The 22,083-nt window shown below is 37.6% G+C and overlaps 1 protein-coding gene across 1 annotated transcript; it reads left to right on the forward strand.

Moving 5' to 3' along the window:
• The first annotated feature begins 3,265 nt into the window (after nucleotides 1-3,265).
• On the forward strand, nucleotides 3,266-15,351 carry LOC131690888 (protein henna). Its single transcript, XM_058976960.1, has 4 exons — nucleotides 3,266-3,593; nucleotides 13,525-13,831; nucleotides 13,888-14,510; nucleotides 14,573-15,351. The coding sequence occupies exons 1-4, from the start codon at nucleotides 3,567-3,569 to the stop codon at nucleotides 14,963-14,965; spliced, it is 1,350 nt and encodes a 449-aa protein (XP_058832943.1). The 5' UTR covers nucleotides 3,266-3,566; the 3' UTR covers nucleotides 14,966-15,351.
• Nucleotides 15,352-22,083: the final 6,732 nt, after the last annotated feature.

A 22,083-nucleotide genomic window follows, 5' to 3' on the forward strand; every position in this document is an offset into this window, starting at 1 on the left:
CTGCTACAATATGATACAACGCTTTTGCGCTTATATATGTTGTCTACGTTTCTGACAGTCAGTGTAACTGTGTCAACACAGATATCGCGAGTTGTGAGCTCCGATATGAGACACGCGTCAATAGCCCTATTTGCAAGAATGCAAGCACGAGGCATTTCACGTGGGTTAGTCATGCCTGTCTTGTTGTAAGCAATGAAGGCAGTGTTAAGTAACTTTCCAAAATAGAAGTTTCCTTTATGGAAATACGGTTCTTGAACCAATGCTATGGAAGCTTTACCTTCCTGTATGAGTCGAGATAAATTCATAGTTGCTGTACGTTTATGTTGGAGATTGACTTGTGCTATTCTAACCATTGTTGATTAGAGAACTGTACATTTCATCTCCAACACAATTTGCACAACAACTAGAGGACACCAAGCGAGTTGGGATGTTAACGCATTTAGCGAGCCATATCAGGTTTAAATGGGACATGATCATTTGATTCCCACGATTTGCGAAGAAAATAATGGTCCACTGTGTCAGAGATTCGCATAACACAGTAAGGGCAAAACCCAAAATGCTCCGTGCGCGACTGGCATATTTTAGACCCTCCAGTCATTAAGTCCTCGGCACGGAACTACACCTTGACTTAGGGTCTCCTACTTTCAGTCGCCTCCTACGACATGGCAGCAGGACTCCAGTGGCTCAATTCTAGGCCGGATACCACCCGGCCTCTGGGCAGGTTCATCTGTACACATCGAAATTTGATAATCGAAACTCAACAAAACTTCACCGAACTACCATCAGCCGAGAGTCTCAGCAAACCCCCAGCCAACAAAAATTCGGCAAAATTAAGTGGATCATCGGTGAAAAAAATCGGTGTGTAGAGTGAACGTTCCGCTGCGTAATGCAGCATACTGGGGAGTTCGCCCGACTCTTCCCAGGCTCCGTTCGTCATTGAGAATGTTTTAAACCCCCTCAACAATTTTACCCATAGCACGGGTCGCATGACACTATGGAATTGGGGTTCCCTGTTTGGTAGATTTTTACCACTGAAACAGGTAGTCCGTAGTGTAATTCTTAGCCGGTTGAAACAACCACTACCGACACTACACGGCTTATCTAGGCTGTTCGATGAAAGATTTCAAAGTTTATATGGAAAATAGTACGGAAAATCGGTAAACATAGAACATAAATTCTTAAAAAATCACCTCATTAATCAATTCATGAGAAAACTATATTGTAAGGAATAATTTTTCACAGTTTTATTGTAATCCTGAATACTACCGTATCAGCGCCCAAATCACTTTCGCTTCAGCGTAATCTTCGCTCAAAATATAACTTACACCTCGCGCGGCACCTGCTAGGCACGCGAGCGCTAATTAACTTATTACGACTGACCCTTTTCGATTTGACATAAAAGACTTTTATCATGTCATCTGTATAGACTTTACTCTGAGAGAGTCTCAGACCTAAAACTGGCCGAAAACTATGGGCGCTGCAATATAATTCTAAAGGTATTATTCTACTGAACACATTCGTGGAACATTGTAAGTTTGTGAAAATTCGCTGTTATTAACTAAAGACGCAGCATGACTTCAAGACAACTGGATTTTATTATTAATCATAGCAACCAGTCTAGTGTAAATAGAACCTTTTCGTGAATAGTTCTTTTTGAAATTTTTTATGAAATGTTCAGGTGTTTATTTAGTACTCTTGTAGCCTATTGAATCAATATCATTATTGAATAAAACAGATACGAGCAATCCTCAGCAGCTTCCTTAACGAATATCTTAAATAATTTCTGTCTATGATTTCCTCAATTGCTCGCCACTCTCGCTGCATGTCAGGAAATGCATTTCCAAAATTCGAAATTCCATTTTCCAAATCGTGCTCCAGATGCATATTCCCCCCTTTTACCATCTGGTTGGAGCTAGTTCAAATAAAAGGCTTAAATTTATTTGAAAATTTTCTTCCTAACTATACCGCCACATTAAAGAATGTATTCCAGATCAAAACATTAGCACTTCATTTTCGTTCAAATTTCGAAGAAATCTGGCAAATTTAGATGTACAGTAGGATTCCGTTTTTGGCAACAATATATTTTTTTCAGTTGCCAAAAATGGAACCGTGCCAAAAATGGCACCTTACCTTAAAAGCTTTTATTTTCAATTTGCGACATCAAAAGTGTTACAAGAACATTAATTATATAAGAATATGTGAAATGGAATGAAATAATAGAAAAAATCAACAAATTTAACTTTATTCGCTATGCCCGCCCCCATAAAATATAGTAAATATGATCCCTATGTTTGGCAATAAAGTCAAAAGCGATATCCATTATTACCACAAAATGATTATTGAGCATTTTTCAAAAGAATTACTATGAACAAAAATAATGTTGCCAAAAACGGAACCCATTTGTTGCCAAAAACGGAACATTTTTGTTGCCAAAAATGGAGCATGCCAAAAACGGAATCTTACTGTAATATATTCATGGCGAAACGAATTGAAAATCTTTTCTTCACAAATATATCGAGATCTGAATTACTCTTCTATGAAACTTCGTAGTTATTTGTGTTTTTTGCATTGTAATTGAACTGTATTATTTCAAAACTCGTTTGGAACAAATTCACGCGTATATATGATCGTACAATTACTGTCATCATTTAATTCAAGCGAAACTACCCTAACACCAATTTGTAATCAAACAATGGACATTCTGAATTATTTGAGGGCATGTCCGATTAATGTTACGGGTTGGCCTATCACCACAAAGCAAACAGAAATACGCCGGTAGTAAGCAGGAGAATCGATTATTACTTCGTGTATTCTAAGGTGAGACGTATATTTTAACCGTATTATATCACAGTTTAACCTTTTGTTACAGTTTTTGTTGATTTCTTGGTCAACTCATAATTAAATTCTTTTATATTAGTACAAATATGTTTGCTTAGTTGCTAACAAACAGTACACTGATAACGCGGAAATTGCGGGTTTATGTTCGAGTGAAACAAAAATTCGATTCGTACAACCCATTTGATCCCTGACGACGAACGGCTTCAAATTACTATGCAATAGAATGACAATGGACCTAACACCCTATATAAATTATTGCACGGGTAACTCGCACAGATTACAGCATCATTTTCCTCTTCTTAGCCGAATCGAACCCTTCGGACAGTGTGCCAGCCAGCCGGCAACTTGTGAACCCATATTACTTATCAGCTAGCCCACGAAACCGTAGTGACCAATAAGTGCGCCACACTGATCTCGATTAATCTTGGTGCTAGCTGCGAGAGATAGATGAGGAGTTACTTAAACGATCACGCGGAGCCGGTCCTGATCAGTGCCCGGTTGGATTCGATCGTGCTAGCAATATAGCCTTGCTGTTACTGTTGTGCTTCGCTGGAGGTGTTGTTGTTGTTGTGGTAGTCAAGCAATTGTTTGCAATTTGTTTGTTTACTTGTTTTGTTAAAAACACGATAAGAGCGTAGTTTCGCGGTGACCCCTGCCAGTGGCTGCATAATATTTGTGCAAATTTCAATCTGTTTGTCAAGGAATTGTACTGATTGTAGTGTATCAACATGTATGGACCATCGGAACCGAACGGGGTAGGTGAATGAAAGGGTTAGATATTATTAGACGGTGATAGATCGCAAGGCTACTAACGGTATTTAGAAAATTATTAAATCTAAAGCAAATCGGGGAAAGTATAGCTTCAGCTAGTTTTTATTGGATTGCACTTATTGGAATTTAAACGGTTCGTGAGGAACTTAAACTGTCGATTACGCCTGAGAGCAAAACCACATTTCTTCCAAATATTTTCGATTTGTGGATGGATAACCAATACTGCCGAGATTCCCACCTCCACAATTTTGGGAATTTCACTTATTAAATCAAAACTAATTTGAGTACCGATTAACTCAAATAGCTGCCTCACAATACAACTCCGACATTGAACTGCCAATTAGAACTAAGTTAATAAACACCATTCAACTCATTTTCATCGAAGAAGGCGGTTCGTGCGGGAAGCGGCGACTATGTAACAACAATCACACTAAATAGGTACTAATTAGACACCAATGTTTGATTGCAACAAAACCCTGCATGTGAGTCCGAGTAGACCGAGCTTAGTGGGTATGGATGTGCAGCCGGCGAAGAACTGGTTTTCCCTACCCTTTGTTCTCTCTTCTGTTCCTATGAGATTTAGTGTTTTGATTAATTTCGCAATTTGTGCAGTTAGCCGTAGACTGGTCAACAGTTCGCTGCATGTAGTAATTACAAGACAGATAATTGAGCGATTGAAAAAATAGTTGTAAGGGTGGATCCTGCTTCATAAGGACAATTAATTTAATCATGAGTATAATATTCGGTTAAAACATCAAGCGTAAAGCTCAAACTGAGTTGCATTGGTGTAATAAACATTTTAGTAGAACTACGAGCGTAAAAATTAATTAAGGAAATAGACGGCTTTATTGTGAAATCAAACTCAGTTGTGTTGTGGTGATAATCCTATTACCTTTGAGTAGGCTGTTAATTTTTCTTCTTTTTTTGTTAGGCGAAACTTTGCCACTGCGACCACTATTCAGGTTATCATTTGTGGCTGCCCCTGTTTGCTCTACATGTTTCAAATTGCCCGAATCCAATGTAGTTGGAAGCGAGGTGTTTGTTTGCCCACATGTGTCGTCCCAACCGGGTAGTACATTATTAATGTAACTAAGGAGCCGTTTGGGACAGGTATGCCATACCTCGTGAGGCGTCATAAGATTCCTTCGGAAGTATCGCTCCCTTCGAAGAAATAGTACTGCACAATGGCAGAGAATATGTTCCGAGCTCTCGGGCTCATAGTTCATCGACAAATGTCATCTTGACTTTGGCAATTTTTTCAGATGTTACGTAGCAGGATAATGTCCCGTAAATTAACCTGTGATTATACGTAAATCTTTACGTTTTAGATCCATTAGTTTTTTGGCTCTCGTTGTATCTGGATGTGTGAATTTCTTAGCTTGTCGAGCGCCTTGTACGGTACGCCAGTCGTTTCGTAGTTGGTCTCTTGCCCAAGCCGAAAGTTCTAGTTTGATGGCACAGGTAGATATGTTTGACGAACCACACCTGGCTAATTCGTCGGCTACTTCTTTATGATCGATTTCTTGGTGACCAGGTACCCAGAATATCATTACTTTATTCCAAACTCCAGTTGTCGAAATGTGAGTCCAGTTTGGACTCACATTTTGACGACCTTAATGCCAGCAGTGCAAATCAATCCGTAAATCCATAAAGAAAGCTGAAACCTAACGTCTATTCTATTATATTTAGTGCAGCGATTCGCTAGACATCATGTTCACCGCAAGCCATGTAAAATAAATTGCGTTGTGTTTTCCTATGTAAAAATTAATGCTGAACACGAGTGTTGTGTTGGTTTTTCGATATTTATGCTTTTGAAAAAAAAAAAAAACGAACATCAACATGAAATATACGCTTGGGGACACTACTATAATGTAAATTAGAATTATTTTGACAGGAAAATTGTGCTTAATTTCATGCAAAAATTGCCAAAACGAAGTGAAGAGGACATAAAGAACACATTTGCATATGTTCAAGATGGCGCCAGTATTCGACCAGCCTCTAAACAATTCAAGGTTCCATTCTAACCATTACGTGCTCGTGTGAAAGGAAAGTTCTAGTCAGGAATTATAATAATTTAAGGTGTAGCTGAAGTAGCAAATCGAAAAGAACTGATCGAAAAGAAGAACGAAAAGGAAAACATTAAAAATGCTCCGAAGCGTAAACGTGATCGTCGCACAGCTAAGCAACCACGTGAGCCGAAATGCACAACTTCAATTCCACACTCTGGCGACGATGAGGGCACCGAAGAAGTCATTCGCAAGAACAAAGCCAGACGCAGTTGCTGAAAAGCATGTTTTTTCAACGGTTTTATGATTTTTCACAACATTTGCCACTTTCTCATTTCTTACCTGAACGACCTCAATGGGCTGCATTTATTATTTGTGTTATTAATTTTTAAATAATCTGCAGTAATCATACCCTTCAATTAAAAGTTGAACCTCTGATTTTCTAGCAGGGTACATTGTTTTATTTGCTCTCGAATATAGTGACCTATCTTACCCACAGATTTTAAAAACATGGAGAAAAAAGTACCTTCGCCTTAATGGATTTACCTAGAAAAATATTTAGCCAGATATATAACCATTATTGCCAAAACGTTGCCAAATGTATAACCTTTCCAACGAATGCTTGTTTGTCAAAATTCGTGCAAAAATACCAGCACACGAGCTCGCCAAAAAAATTGACCAACTTGACCCCACCTCACTATTGTAATTCGTATATTAGAGATGGGCGAAACAGTTCACTTCGAAGAACCATTCCCGACTGAACAGTTCTGTAAAAAGAACTAGTTCAGATGAACCGTTCTTCCGTTCAGCTGATATTTTACTTGTATCTAGCGAATGTCTCTCAAAACATTCGATTCTTGGAGAGGAACCAAACAGATGGTGCCCAAACTATTATACCCCTGTATGCTTAACAAGTTCATCAAGGGTAGCGATTTCTTCATGATGTATAACTAGAGAAATAGAGAATGTGATGAGTCGTTCTTCGCCAGTTCCATTCTGGGAGAGCACAGAGAGCGGTTTGTGGGACGGCAAGTCGGTTCATTTTCATTCGTTCGCCTAAAAATCGGTCCGAGAAATTCGCCAAACGGCTTTGGGTCAGGTTCAGTTCATTCGCTTTGAAGAGAATTGAGAACTACCGTTCTTTTAAAAAGAACTTCCGTTCGCTCATTCTCTTCGAAGAACCAGTTCATTGAACCGTTCGCGAACGAATGGCCCATCTCTATCGTATATCGTTACATTCAAGAATAAAAGTTAGTGAAAGAAACTAATTTTGTAAGAACCGGATAAATGTCTTTCCGTTTGAAGTTTTTATACGACCTCTAGATTCTAATAAAATTCAAGCGGGCTTTACGAAGCATGTTCTCTTCTCGAAACACCGCTCGCAAAAGTGGTTGAAAACAATGTTCTCCTTGGTGGAGAAAAAATAGTTTTCACCCAAAATTTTTCTCCAGGGTCGGCTCTGGATCTGCCTAGGCCGTTATTTGTGTTCCAAAGCGTCCGAATTCTTGGAATGGTAGAGATTTCTCTACAGAAAGCTGCACTAGGTGCGAAAGTTTCATAGGGGCAGTGGATCCTGAACTGATTTTGCACTTTCTAGCAGAAGTGGGAATGAAACACATCTAGTGGCCTGCTCTGCTGCTAGAAAATGCAACACCAGTGCAATCTACTGCCCGGGATTTTTCTAGGAAAACCCCCATCTGAAAATCGCCCCCCGAAGCCCAGAAAATCTCCGACTTGAAAGGATGCAACTTTCAACCTTCGTTCAATCACAAAGACACAAAAATATACAAAACGTCGAAAGCCGACGTCACCCCTGAAATAGTTATCCTTTTTTGGAAAAAATAACTTCTTTGGAACTAGAGATGGTCGGGTTCGGCTTTTTCGGATTGTCCCCGGGATAAATCGTTGCATGATCTGGATTCCTTCATGAAAATACACGACTTTCCACGATCTTAAGAAATTGATAGTAAAAATATTGTATGTTATGTTCAAACCATTAGTGGATTTGTAGAAGTTTGGAGTCGTTCCGAGAACTCCATTGGAGATGTCGAAGCATCTCTGCTGGCGCGCATACCGTACTAGTTAATAATGTGACACAAACACAAATTTTAAATTAGTTTCAATTTTATATTCAAATATAGTTTCAAACTTAAAATCATTTTAAACCAAATTTGACCACCAAAACTGGGGTGACATTCAGCATTTCGAAACGAAAGATTTATGGTATGCAAGCTTGTATGAAAAAGTCGATTCGAAATGGTTCGATAATGTCGCCCTTGATATTTGTACAATGTTCATTCCAAAATAAAAATTTCTGGATCCGCTCCTGTTCTTGATTGACACACTTCGACACAAGTTTGATCGTTCTAGCCAGTAACGCGGGTGACGTCGTGTAAACTGTCGAATACGAATTTCCAATTGATATCACTTAATTTAATACATATATTACAGTCTGTCTTCTGACCTCGCACAAAGCAAAAGCAATCAAACTGTATGCACAAACAAATTGTATGAAACAAAACCCACATTTCAGGAAGTGGAACAGTTAGTTAAGGTTCAAATGGAGCTTAATCTCGCTTACGTACATTCAGCTGCACCACGTAAAAAACTGTGTTTTGATCACGTTTAGAAGTTTAGCACAGACAGAGAACTTCATTGCAAAGAACAATATTCGAATTTAATAACATCAGAATCAAGATCCCCGGGCATATGGAAAACGACATGGTGGACGTGCGTATCCATGATTTGGCCCCGCGCACTAGGGAAGATTACATCAAACGAATTATGTCGCAATATAGAGACAACGAATGACACCTGGAGAAATTTTTTCATCGGCATTCTCAACGGCGTTCGTATTGTGAGGATGCGTGTGACTAAACCAATACCTTCTTACATGACTATCGAATGCAAATCACGGAAAGAAGGTGTGACCTATAAGCAAACGACATATCCTGGGTAGACCCCAAAATGTCAATTCTGTAACCATACAACCGGAAAAACATGCGCTGAAGCAACTAGTCAAAACTCATCTACTACAGCCAACTCTAGCAAGCAGCCACCGACACCTTCAGATAAACCAAAAACAACGATCCAATTAACCAATAATGCAGGTACAACGACCACGACAACTGCTCCCAAACCAACAACTAGCATCGCCAATAAAGAAGCAAATATCGATGAAAAAAAATAAACCAGCGACCCGTAAGAACAAGAAACAAATAAGAACCTCTGATCGTGAACAGCAAGAAAGCAGCATCGATGACATAGACGGGAACAATAACGCGAGAGAAGGCAGAATGAATGATCCCCAAGCGGCTTCACCGCCCAGGAACAGGATCTCAACACGCAGCAGCAAACTGCGTCAACAAGATCTGGCAGACCAACATTCTTAGATTTTTTTTTATTTTACCTTATCTAGTCTAGTCTAGTCTACACATACACAGCCAATACATGTAGGGATCCTGGGAAATTGCAGACGTTTGTCCTCAATTTTTCTTGTCATTATTAATGTTTGTGGCACATATTGAATATGACACTAGCATTAAAGCGGCCAGGCCAACTGTGCAGCGTACAAAATAAAGATGATTCAAAATTATACGGCAATCAAATTATTCATTCAATGAATAATTTAATCAACGGATTATTTTGAACCTTGAATAAGGAAGAAACGTGGACAACCGTACACAACCGTTTCAATTTGATGGGGGTTTGATAAATCGTTGGGAGTAACTTAGGGTTATAGCGCCCTTACTCGCTCTCTGAAACAATAGAGAAAATTGACGAAATCGGTTAATTAGTAGTAATATAAACAAAAAAACAAAAAAACACATAACAAATACAAACCAACAGACAACTCACCTTCGACAAAAATTCATACAGGATTTCTATGTCCTAATAGGCAGTAGAGGATCATGAAAACAGAAACCTCTCGATCGTTGAGCGTTGACGGAAAACACAAATAACTGTACCGTATATTTCACAATAGGCCAAACCGATACTAAAAATCGTCTGAGAAGTCATTGCTATTTCTATTTGGCTCAAAACAACAATAGTGATTCCTCAAACAAACACACAAACACGAAAGATAAAAATGATAAGAAACCATAACCAGTGACATTAGGAAAATCCTCCGGAACTTCTCAAAACCGCGGCGAACGACTTGGGACTGTGTACCACATTGAATATATTGAATACAGTCATAGTAGTAGTAATATTGTTCAACTAGAAGCAAAAAAAATGCCGAAAAAAAATTTGCTTATTCAAATTTAAAATTTGAATTAACACGAGGTTGGCTAAACATCAGTCATTGGTGTCTTCGGAGGCATATATTAACGAAACAAGCCCCTCCTTCTGATACTGTATGTCTAAAGATTCATCCCCCAAAAGTGCGATATCTTCTGCTATTCATTGAAATACAATCATCAAGAATAATCGTCAAAATGATAAAAAAATATTGTTCTAGACCCCCCGATAGAACATTTCAAATTAAGTCTCAAATAAAAGAGGGGTATCTAAGCATTCGATTAGTGAGTACTTCAGCGATACTAATTTTTTTCTAAATATTGTTCTACCAGAGACACCGTGTTGCCTTTTGCTACGGAGGTATTTAAAAGAGGCCTCCTTTCATAGCATTTACGAAAAGAATGTATTTGTTTCAGTTTCTGGAGAAATGTGCAATGAATTAAAAAGAAAAAAAAACTTCAATAAAATGATCAATCACGAAAACAGCCACGAACAAAAGTAAATCACTGGTCAAAGGAAGAAATAATAGTTGAAAGCTCCGATAGAACGAAAATGAATTAAATCTTCAAAACCCCAAATAATGGCTCGAGAATTCTTCGATGCTTTACTACTATCGGCTGAATCGACAAAAAAAATCACAAAAACAACTTATCTTATTGCTGGTCCATGTTGTCCTTCGATTTGAATATTTTCAGTGGATCCGGCAGTATAATGCTTCCTTTATTTTTTTTCTCACTAATACACAATACACGAACATATCGAAACTGTTTTTACAAATTTACCACTGAGTTAAAAAAAACACAAAAGGAATTGAAAATTATTGTGAGCCTTCAACTTTAAATGAACGTTGACAGCTGTAATTTTTCACCTCCTTTTCTTAGATTTTTTTATTTTAACTTATTGCAAAAAAATTAAAAGACCCACGGCTCAGTTGTGCTAACGCATTGAGCTGTTTCAAATAAATAAAAGAAAATACATATATTAGACCTACACAACACTACTCTTGAAGGAATGGTTTTCGATAAAAAATTAAAATTTTTGATTAAGTACTACGGGCAAGGTCGACAATTTACAAGGCTCTTAGAACATTACAAATTCGGAATTCAATAATAATAAATATAAATGGGAATTCCGCTCGCCAGTAATTCGTTTTGCCAGTGGCAGATATAACTGGACGCGTATGGTGCTACTTCAGGTTCGAGTATAATTATTAGATAAGCCTTGGATCCAGCTCGGGTGCATAACGTTAATAATCTTCGCTTGATTCTCCAGTCCGGTTCAGATCAGGTTTCCCAAATAATAAATTTTTTGGTTCGGGTCGGGTTCAGATTTTTAAATTTTGAATTTATCGGCTTGAAAATTACAAAATTTTCTCGGGCTTGAGTCGGGTTTTTCAATTTTAAAATATTCGGGCTTGGATTCGGGTTTTTCAATTTTCAAGCACTCGGATTCGGGTTGGGTTCGCGTTCGAAAAAATTGAAAGCCTCTATTTGGAACGCATAGAATTTTAAATCGAGATTTTAACACCTTCCGAGTTTTCGACATCAGATCTCGACGTCTCACGCACCTCCAACACATTCGGCACCAAAAACAAAAGCTTTACCTTCATACTCAAATCTCATCTCACCTCAAAAACCCTCAAAGTCCCAGAAATATTTCTTTGATACGATGCCAGGTCCCACGCCCCAAGCATCCTCACTACATTCAGCAACAAAAATACGAATTCGACTGCGGAATACACGAAGGGTCCTCCCCTCTCCTTCACGATCAACCGAGGCCAAACCCTGCGCAGGGTCCTTGAGGCACCAACACCCCCGCACCGTGTTCGCCCCAAAAACTCAATGGTCACTACAAATTTGTCCTGACATTTGGACACTTTAAATGCATTTCATATGGATAATGAATGGTCCAACTAGCGGAGGTTCAAGTTAAAAGGGCCATGTTAAAAAGTGTCCATCAAACAAATTTGGACCTTGTTAAAGGTCCTCTTCACGTGGATTGGGAAATTCCTCCAAACTTTGTTAGACTGCTATAAATACTGAACTTACATTTCCTCCCACTGCATGGCATCATACCACCAATCTGGTGCCGATTTCGATTTCAGATCAGAGTTGCTCTAGGTTCGCTCGGAACTGTCACTTTTGCATGAATATTATAAACATTAGAGCAAACCTAGGGCGACTCGATACTAAAACCGAAAACAGCATGAGGTACACGCTGCCGGTTGGACCAGCAAGACTGATCATCCAAGTAAGCTAATAAAAAATCCTAGTAAATAAATGCAGCCTCGCCGCCGAACAGACAGCGGGAGAAAATTGACAAAAAACACCATTCCTCAGTCAGAAGCATGGAACGGCTTGCAGTACGGCCAGCATTAAATAGATATTTAGATATTTATTCCGTTTTGGTGACTTTTATTTTAGTTCTTTATATAAATATGGCGCCTTTCGATATACACTAGAATTCTTTTCAAATATTTACGAAAGCGCAATAAGAAACGAAAGAATTGAGCAAAGAGGTGCTTTCATTTGCAGTTACGTTAATTGACAGATAAGTGTTGAAATAATGAACAATGAGCAAATAGAAAATAACTTACATATCCGTAGTTTTATTCTCCCTCTTTAATTTTCATGACAATTTAACACAATGCTTTCTACACTCAATGTATCACGATTTTTTGTACATTCAAACAATAATCACCGGTTAGTTTTTCAGAATTGTACTTTTTCTTCAGATTAAATCGTCTAATCGGAAACAATATCCCAAAAATATGGGATTGAACAAGAAACGCACCGATGCACGAATGAAAATTTTTTCGTCGAAAAATCAAAGCTTACTGCGATCATTGGAAAGTCTCGAAGCAAACGGTTGTAGTTTTTTTGTGACACAACCATTCCCGATTCGAACTATTACCGAGTACAGTACGATTCACGTGATACGACAGCTTCCTTGTTTAGAACCGTCAAAGTCACATCGCGATACACCTTCTATTCAATTACATTTTCCTTCATTTCCATACTTTCCATACAACTCCGAGCATCGTTTCGTTTAATTTAGAAACCTGAAAGGATTTTTTCCGTATGCAGAAGAGATATACTCAAAAGAGAATTACTAATAAAATTCACACTAATCTGGGTTATTCTAAACTGTATGGCAAAATGAATCATTTCATTCCGTAATACATACCATCGAGATCTCATAACTCACTAACAAAGCAGAAACCACCATTATCGACTAATCAACCGAGCCTCTCACAGTATCAACACGACTATCAACTCGCAGTTACACGGGTTAACCCCGAAATTTCCAGCCATCTTCCGTAATCTCGTGAACAATTTCATCACTATCTCGGGCCAAATGTTCTATTCGGTTTGGTGCCTCTCGGGAAGTGGAAAAACAAACAAAGCTAAGTATCAAAGCATGAGCAGCAGCGTCAATCACTTTTAATTGCGACGTTTTTTTTTTGCGCTCATTATTCTCCTTGTTCCGCGAACCTGAATCGGCGACGGGGACTCGTATAAAACTACCGCTTCGAAAGTTGTGCCGATTCAGTTCTACTCGATTGATCGACAAGAGCGGGAAACTTTTCAATTTAAACACACGGACGGCTAAACAAGCTTTTAGTCGAATTTTATTCTGATCCTCTTCGGAACATCACTACTTACAGCCAATCCTTAAGGAGGGCGGATCGTACATCATGGAAGGACACGAGTCCGCGGAAGCTAAAAATGTCAGCATCATATTTTCGCCCCTGCAAGAAGAGGCCGGAGCGTTGGCGAAAATGTTGAAGGTCTTCGAGGAACACAAAGTTAATCTGTTGCACATTGAATCAAGATCGTCAACCCGTGGACCAGGGTACGAGTTCATGGTCGAATGCGACAGTAAGAGCAAGAACCTGAGTGTGGCAATCGAAGCGGTTCGAGAGCAGAGCGATTACTTCAACATCATATCACGTGATTATAAGGATAATGAAGGTAAGATTTTAAGTTATGGTAATATAAGCAAATTAACTAATCATATCTCATTTCAGCCACCGTCCCTTGGTTTCCTCGACGAATTCGCGACCTGGATCGTTTCGCTAACCAGATCCTGTCGTATGGTGCTGAACTCGATTCTGACCATCCTGGATTCACCGATCCGACCTATCGTGAACGTCGGAAGTACTTTGCTGACATAGCGTTCAACTATAAACATGGTCAACCTCTGCCGCATGTCGAGTATACCGAAGCGGAAGTCAATACGTGGAAGGTGGTCTTCAACAATCTCACCAAGCTCTACCCAACTCACGCCTGTCGAGAACACAACCACGTCTTTCCACTGTTGATCGAAAACTGTGGCTACAGGGAGGACAATATCCCACAGTTAGAGGACGTATCGAACTTCTTGAAGGACTGTACGGGTTTCACCTTGCGTCCGGTTGCTGGTCTTCTTTCGTCACGTGACTTCCTAGCCGGACTCGCTTTCCGTGTGTTCCACTCAACGCAGTACATTCGTCATCCAAGTAAGCCACTTTACACTCCAGAGCCAGATGTGTGCCACGAACTGCTCGGTCACGCGCCATTGTTTGCCGATCCGTCCTTCGCACAATTCTCCCAGGAGATAGGATTAGCCTCACTTGGCGCTCCCGATGAGTTTGTGGAAAAACTGGCAACGGTGAGTAAATTTTTGTTAAATTTACCAAATTATTTAATAATACTGAATTCCAATTTTCACAGTGCTTCTGGTTCACCGTTGAATACGGTCTCTGTCGTCAAAATGGACAACTCAAAGCCTACGGGGCCGGTTTACTGTCATCGTTCGGCGAACTACAGTACTGCCTAACGGACAAACCAGAGTTACGGGAGTTCGATCCAATCAAAACCGGAGTGCAGAAGTATCCGATCACCGAGTACCAACCAGTGTACTTCGTGTCCAGTAGCTTCGATGAAGCAATTCAGAAGATGGTTAATTTCGCCAATACCATCCCGCGTCCGTTCGGTGTTCGGTACAATGCGTACACCCAGAGTGTGGAAATACTGGATTCCAAGCCGCAGATCGCCAACATGCTGCGCAACATTCACGGGGAGTTTGAGATTTTGCAGAATGCGTTTAAGAAGATGTTGGTTTAGGATATAAGTTGATTTTAATTTTGTTCAATAGTTTTAATGCAGATATTAATAATACTCAAGCATAATAATTCATATTAGAATAGAGAGTAATCAAACGTACAAGACTGTATTTTTACAAGCGAGAAAATAAATACGAAAAAGAGCTATTTTGAGATAACGTGTTCAACGAGGCATGCCATGAGATTATATTTATTGAAAACCCAAAAATGAATGAACTGTCCGAAGCATGGCCTGCTGATATTATAACTCATCGAAGCATGCTGCGCAAATTGGCGCTGTCGTCAATCACCAGGGGTTGAGGTTAAAGTCGTTAAATATTTTAAAACGCTCTGATTACCACCCAAATTCGTTACGCTGATAACAAATATATGCAAAAAATAATTACAGTCAGTCTGTCATTGCTCGACATTGAAGAAACCAAAACAGTAGACTGATGAAATTTTCAAAGTCGACGATCTCTTCCATAACAGCTGCTTCCTGTTCCGCTTACCGTGTTTTAACATTCCTCCGAGGTCACAAGTTTCAAATAATTGGTACAACTCGTAGGTTTCTATTTCCTATTTTACAACCTAGAGTTATGGGCACATTTTCGCAAACATGTCAAGGTCAATCTTTAACGGTCCTGACATATATTTCAAATACAATAAGTGCAATGCTCTTGCGTTTTCCGTTATTAGATCTCTTTCTCGCAGTCTCATTGTTACTTACTCATTTATTGGAGTGCGTTTGAATACCTTGAGCTTGAGCTGTTGGAACTCCGTTATTCAGAGAACAGAGACGTTTATGTCCGAAAAGCACCGAAGCGATTTCCGTGGGTAGATTACGAACCTATTTAGTGTAAAAACCTCAATTTAATAACCTCAAAGCTAAATAAAATGTCACGTCGAGAAATATGGCGTCCGTAATAAATAACCAACTTTTCGATTCGATATATTTCTTATGGAGAAATTGCCCTTTAACTTTAAATTTATTACTTTTAATTCAGTAAGTTTATTTTAATAATATATTCTTTTAGTCGAAAAAATTACTGAAAATATGCTATTTGTGGGAGTATCCATCAATGAGCCATGAAATGAACATGTATCCTACATATCTACATTTACCATTAAATTCAAGCTCATTCTAGGATTTAAATTGATTAATTTATGCAAAACAGCAGAACAACTTCATATTCATTAGCACCGCTAGTTTCATATTTTGCCTTTCTCCTATAGAAGGTAGGTTCAGCATTCCCATAGGCTACTATTGAATTTCATTTAATTTAAACTTCCAGTTCCGTAGTTACGGGTTAAAGAGTGGGCACGCGTGAAATTCCCATATAAATCTGTATCAGCTTGTTATCTAAAATATGCACAACTTCATAAAATGTGCTCTAAATTTCTTGGATTTATAGTTTCAGCTCCCAATCAAACCCTCATTGACCACATTGGACATTTTCGGTGGAACCCTCAGAAGCTTCGGAAATGTGGCTAAGTTCGTGAATTTAGTTCACATCTGCTTTTTAGAACTTTTTGACTCGATTTCATCAACTTTAGTCTCAAATGAAAGCTTCAGCATCTCTATTGACTGCTACTGAATTCCACTGGAATCGTATTTCTGGTTCCTGTGTTGCGGGTTTGAAGTATGCGGTCACATACGAAATTCCCATACAAACCTGTTTGTCTTTCTCTTATAGAATGGTTATGCAACCACTCCTAAAATGAAGCTATTTCACCACTTCGTCGAGTTCGGATAATGTGCGTGTGCGTAGGTGAGTGTCTGTGTGTATGTACAGGGTGCGCCATCTGGATGTATCCTATTTCAACATTGAACAACTTCGTCAAATGTCAAAAAATATCCTAAAAAACCTTGTTTACTTGTGAAAATCGGCTGACAAATGACGGAATTGTTCAATGATGAAAAAGAATACATCTAGCTGGCGCACGCTGTATGTGACCATCACTCGCGCATCGGTTACTCGGCGAAGTGATTTTTCCAAAACTTGACTTTCTCCTGGATTCGGCGGTAAATCAAGTAATATTTCGCGGAAAAATGAAAACATGCGAATTTCTGCTTTTGATCTTTTATTCGTTATTTATCAATAATTAAAAAATGATTGATTTAAAATGGCGGATGTTGTCGGCCTCTGCGCGTAAAACATTGAAAAATTGATATAATTTATTAAATTATAAACATTAAAGAAAAAAGTGGAATTTGTCTCTTTTTTCTGTAAACTCGTTAAAAAATCATAAATAAATAATTTTTTATGCCAATGTTAGGTATACGCCATTCAAAAAAGAATATAATTCCAAACTTTTTTGGGTAAAGCAATTCAGAACAATAGCACAAGCCCTGCTCTTGCCGTTAGAAGAAAAAACATGGCTTCGAAAAAACGCCATTTTGAATTTTCGAAGGAAAAAAAAATTCTAATAATTGGTAAATAACGAATAAAAGATCAGAAGCAGAAGTTCACATGTCTTTTAATTTTTCCACAAAAAATTCTCTAATATTGCTTTGATTTTCCGCTGAATCCAAGAGAAGGCCCCCTTAATCTCAAATGAAAGGCAAAAGTTGCTGTTGAATTTAATTCTGATCCGACATTCGGTTCCCGAGTTACTGGTTGAGAAGTGCGGCCATACAGTTAATTCCCATATAAAATGGTACCACCATGATATATAGATTATGCAAAACTTATTAAAGTGGAGCTGAAATTATTTAGATTTGCAGGCAGGATAGAATTAATTTCACACCCATTCCATAGAAAATTCTTAACCGATTTCCACCATCTTACAAATTTGAAATGATTGGTGCAATGCTTCAATCGGCTGCTATTGAATTTCATCACGATATGACTTTCGGTTCCGGAGTTACAGGATGGTTAGTGCGGATAGGAATTTACCTTATAACATTATAATGTTTAGTTTTAGCCTCTCATATCGTCAACCTAATTCAGGCCATTTTATTACTTTAGGTATTCTGGATTTTAACAGCGGCGTGTGGCGAGGCCCCACAGTGGGACCAATCCAAAAAAGGTGGGACAAAACCTATTTGATGCCTTAGATGTCATTTTAGAGCCAGCACTTCTTCGTAGGATATGTTCACAATATTATTCTGCAAATTTTAAATAGAATATTTTGTTGTTGGACTAAAGTAGAGTACCCGAGCAAAAAAAAAATTTCAAAAGATTATTTTAGAGGGTCGATGTCTTCGACAAAGTTGTAGAATATTATGTTTTGAATAACTTCTTCTAAGATACCACAGACATCAGACCTCATATTTGAGGCAAAATTGTTGTTTTTTTTGGAAATATGGCCAAAAAATCAGTTTTTCGACTTTTCCATGCTATAAACCTTAATTGATTAATTTAATATGTTTTACAAACTTGCAGGAAATATTAAAATACAACTATTTGTTGAAGGAACCAATAACCTGAAATCAATATTTTGGCTTCTAAAACTATTTTTAATATAAATTTACTCTATTTTCATCTAAGATTTCTGTTTTTAGGTGCACTTTTGTGCAGCCAAACTTTGGCTATTCCGATACTCTATTACTTGTAGAATAAAATTAATAGTACATAGAAACAGGATATAGTTGGACGCATTGTTTGGGTGACCATTCATGTACGACGGTTTATAATATAAAATGTGTCTATATTATTTTTAATTTATATACATTATTAGCTATTAACAAAATCTTATATTTTGTACGCGTTTACAAGCATATAGAACATATTGAGTTGATCAATTACGGTTACAATATGAAAAAGTGAAAAAATAATATAAATTTTGAATTTAAACTGTCAAAGAACAACGATTTCGGCTCAAAAAATAAATAAATGGTCTTTTCAACAAAATTGTTCCAAATACAATATTCGACAACTTTGCTGAAGACCTCAACCGTTTAAACAAAATTTGATTTTTTAGTTAGGGATTTCTACTTTAGTTTGACCAATAAGATTAGTTCTACTAATTCATAAAAGTTGAACAATACCTATTTGAGGCCTTAGATATTATAGAACCTAAGTGTGTTGAAAAATATTCACAATATAATTAAATCATTTCTATTTTTAGATGGTTGAGGACTTCAGCAAAGTTGTATAATATATAACTTCGAACATTTTTGTTAAAAATACCTTATACATACAGTAGATTTATTTTTTAATCCGAAATCGTTGTTCTTTGGCAGTTTAAATTCAAAATTTATATTATTTTTTCACTTTTCCATATTGTAACCGTAATTGATCAACTCAATATGTTTTACATGCTTGTAAGTGCGTGCAAAATATACGATTTTGTTAATAGCTAATAATGTATATAAATTAAAAATAACATAAACACATTTTATGTTATAAACCGTCGTACATGAATGGTCACCCAAACAACGCGTCCAACTATATCCTGTTTCTATGTAGTATCAATTTTATTCTACAAGTAATAGAGTATCGGAATAGCCAAAGTTTGGCTGCACAAAAGTGCACCTAAAAACAGAAATCTTAGATGAAAATAGAGTAAATTTATATTAAAAATAGTTTTAGAATCCAAAATATTGATTTTAGGATATTAGTTCCTTCAACAAAAAGTTGTATTTTAGTGTTACCTGCAAGTTTGTAGAACATATTGAATTAATCAATTAAGGTTTTTAGCATGGAAATATCGAAAAACTGATTTTTTGATCATATTTTCAAAAAAACAACAATTTTGCCGCAAATTTGAGGTCTGATGTCTGTGGTATTTTAGAAGAAGTTATTCAAAACATAATATTCGACAACTTTGTCGAAGACATCGACCTTCTAAAATAATTATTTGAAATTTTTTTTTTTGCTCGGGTACTCTACTTTAGTCCAACAACAAAATATTCTATTTAAAAAGTTGCAGAATAATATTGTGAACACATCCTATGAAGAAATGCTGGCTCTAAAATGACATCTAAGGCCTCAAATAGGTTTTGTCCCACCTTTTTTAGATTGGTCCCACTGTGGGCCCTCTACTCACCCCCCGTCGTAAGAGGCGACGAACAACATGCTAGGAGTTGCTAGAAATTTCTCCATTTAGAAGACTTATTTAACCTGAATGGACATTAAGGTTTTGCATCATAGCCTTTATCCATGCTGTATTGAGTGATTCACTGACATATAGACACCTTTTCTGATTCGCTATTCCCGATGGTATACCAATGTTTTAGAGTTTCTTCTGGCAGCTGTACAATAGCCGTAAGGGATGAAATCTAATTCTACACTAAGTAACAGCATATATTAATATACCGGCTCTTCCATGCCAAAGTATAACTTTCAAAGCATTGGTTTAAAAACCGTATTTAAAGAATAAATTTCTACGTAGGAAATTTATAGAATTGGCCTAAGATGAAGTTGCACAAAAAGTTTATTGTGTGGCAAGCGAATTGTAGATGTGTTAAAATAAGGCAGTTTTTTAGTAAGTCTGGAACCGTCCACCGTCAAATCTACATTGACGAAAGTCTCCAAGAGTGACTTCTTGAGGTCTCATGAAGGTCTGACACTAGTTTTGTACTACTTTTGCTTTCCCAAACAGTTGTAAACATTTCAACACTCCAGGACTTCACTCTGTCAGAAAATGTAGGGCCATCAGAAACTAAAGCTTCGTAAAATCGCACTCCTGGTTCTTTCTTCAAAACTATCCATATTCACCAATATTCCATTACTGAAAGTATCGTTGTTTGATATAATCTTATCAGGTCACTAGGATGAGCACCCAACCACGATCCGGTTATTGTTCGGAGAAAATTTACCTAATGTGGCCTCCCCATGTACCTTTAGAATCGAACCAAATTCCGAGACATTTAAAGGTCATGACTTGGGCTATCGTTCTACCAACCAACTGAAGCTGAGCTGGATCACGCTTCCTTGAAAAAACAACCACCTCTGTTTTCTCCGTAGAGAAATCGATGCCTAGCTTCAAAGCTCAACTTGATAAATTATCCAAACTATCTTGCAGTGGTTGTTGTAAATTTATGGTTTTTGGTCCTGTAACAGAAACCACGCCATCATCTGCAAGTTGCCTTAGAGTGCATGGGCTGACAATACAATTATCATTGTCATTCACATAAAAATTGTAGAGAAGGGGACTTAAACAAGAACCTTGTGGAAGACCCATGTAACTTATTCTGAATGTTGCTATTTTTTTTTAATTTCAAGTATCGTACTGTTTTATATGATGAACACTTGTGTCTACAATTTTCAACTCAAACAATTTAAAGTCCTATTAAAGCATCGATCTGTCGGATGCATGAGCATTGCTTTTTACGATGCAATTAGCTGAAGCGACAGTTGGTAGCGCTGATAATGTTCAGATGTGCTCATTTGAATGTGATCGATGTAATTCCGAAATCAGTCTTCGAATTGTTATGTCTGTTTGTCTGGCAAAGGATCATCCGGTGTTTGCTATGGCCTGACACAGGTCGTAATCTTAGGTAGATTATACGGTCGATTAAAGGCGTTCGAACATTTTTGAACGTGATTTTTGCTGGTAACAAAATTGGTCATCAAATCCACATCCATGTATCCATAGTTTAAATAAAATTCTCGGAGTAAGCTTAAAACTATTGAAACTAATTAACAAAAGTATCTACCGTAAAATAGGGTATCTTTGATCACCGGGGTAAGTTTGATCAAATGAGACTTTCAATAACGTACGATAAGATGAATCCCTCTAGCAAAATCATAGAAACAAATGACAAACCATATTCTAAACATGTTCAGCAGCTATCGGTAACGATGATTTCGTCATTTAATGTACCTTTTCTGAACAAAAATTAAAATTGTTAATGACACAACTCTCATGCATCGTTTAAATCTGTTCAAACAATCCCTTGAATATTAATGAAATCAATTAATTTCAGTTCAGTTGAAATTAATTGATTTCATTAATATATCACTTTTTCACGTTCGTATTAACCTCCACAGCTAAAAATCTTCCGGCATTGGCAAACTTCAGAACCAATAAACTTTCGCTTCCTGCTAGCATCTTTTCCCTTGGGCCGATAGATTCCATTACTGGAAAATCCTGCTGGTTCGAGAACGTCAATATCTCCAATTCCCTTCGTTTCAGTGCGATTCAATTAATCGCTTCACTACAGAAGCAAATTGAAAATATAGTGGCACG

This window comes from Topomyia yanbarensis, chromosome 3, assembly GCF_030247195.1.
Source record: "Topomyia yanbarensis strain Yona2022 chromosome 3, ASM3024719v1, whole genome shotgun sequence".
NCBI classification, from domain to species: domain Eukaryota; kingdom Metazoa; phylum Arthropoda; class Insecta; order Diptera; family Culicidae; genus Topomyia; species Topomyia yanbarensis.

Bases quoted from the DNA above. Each gene is read 5' to 3' on its own strand.
- LOC131690888 (XM_058976960.1), top strand. From the start codon at position 3,567: ATGTATGGACCATCGGAACCGAACGGG. The intron at 3,594-13,524 runs GTAGGTGAATGA...CACTACTTACAG, and splicing joins GACCATCGGAACCGAACGGG to CCAATCCTTAAGGAGGGCGG. The intron at 13,832-13,887 runs GTAAGATTTTAA...ATCTCATTTCAG, and splicing joins TGATTATAAGGATAATGAAG to CCACCGTCCCTTGGTTTCCT.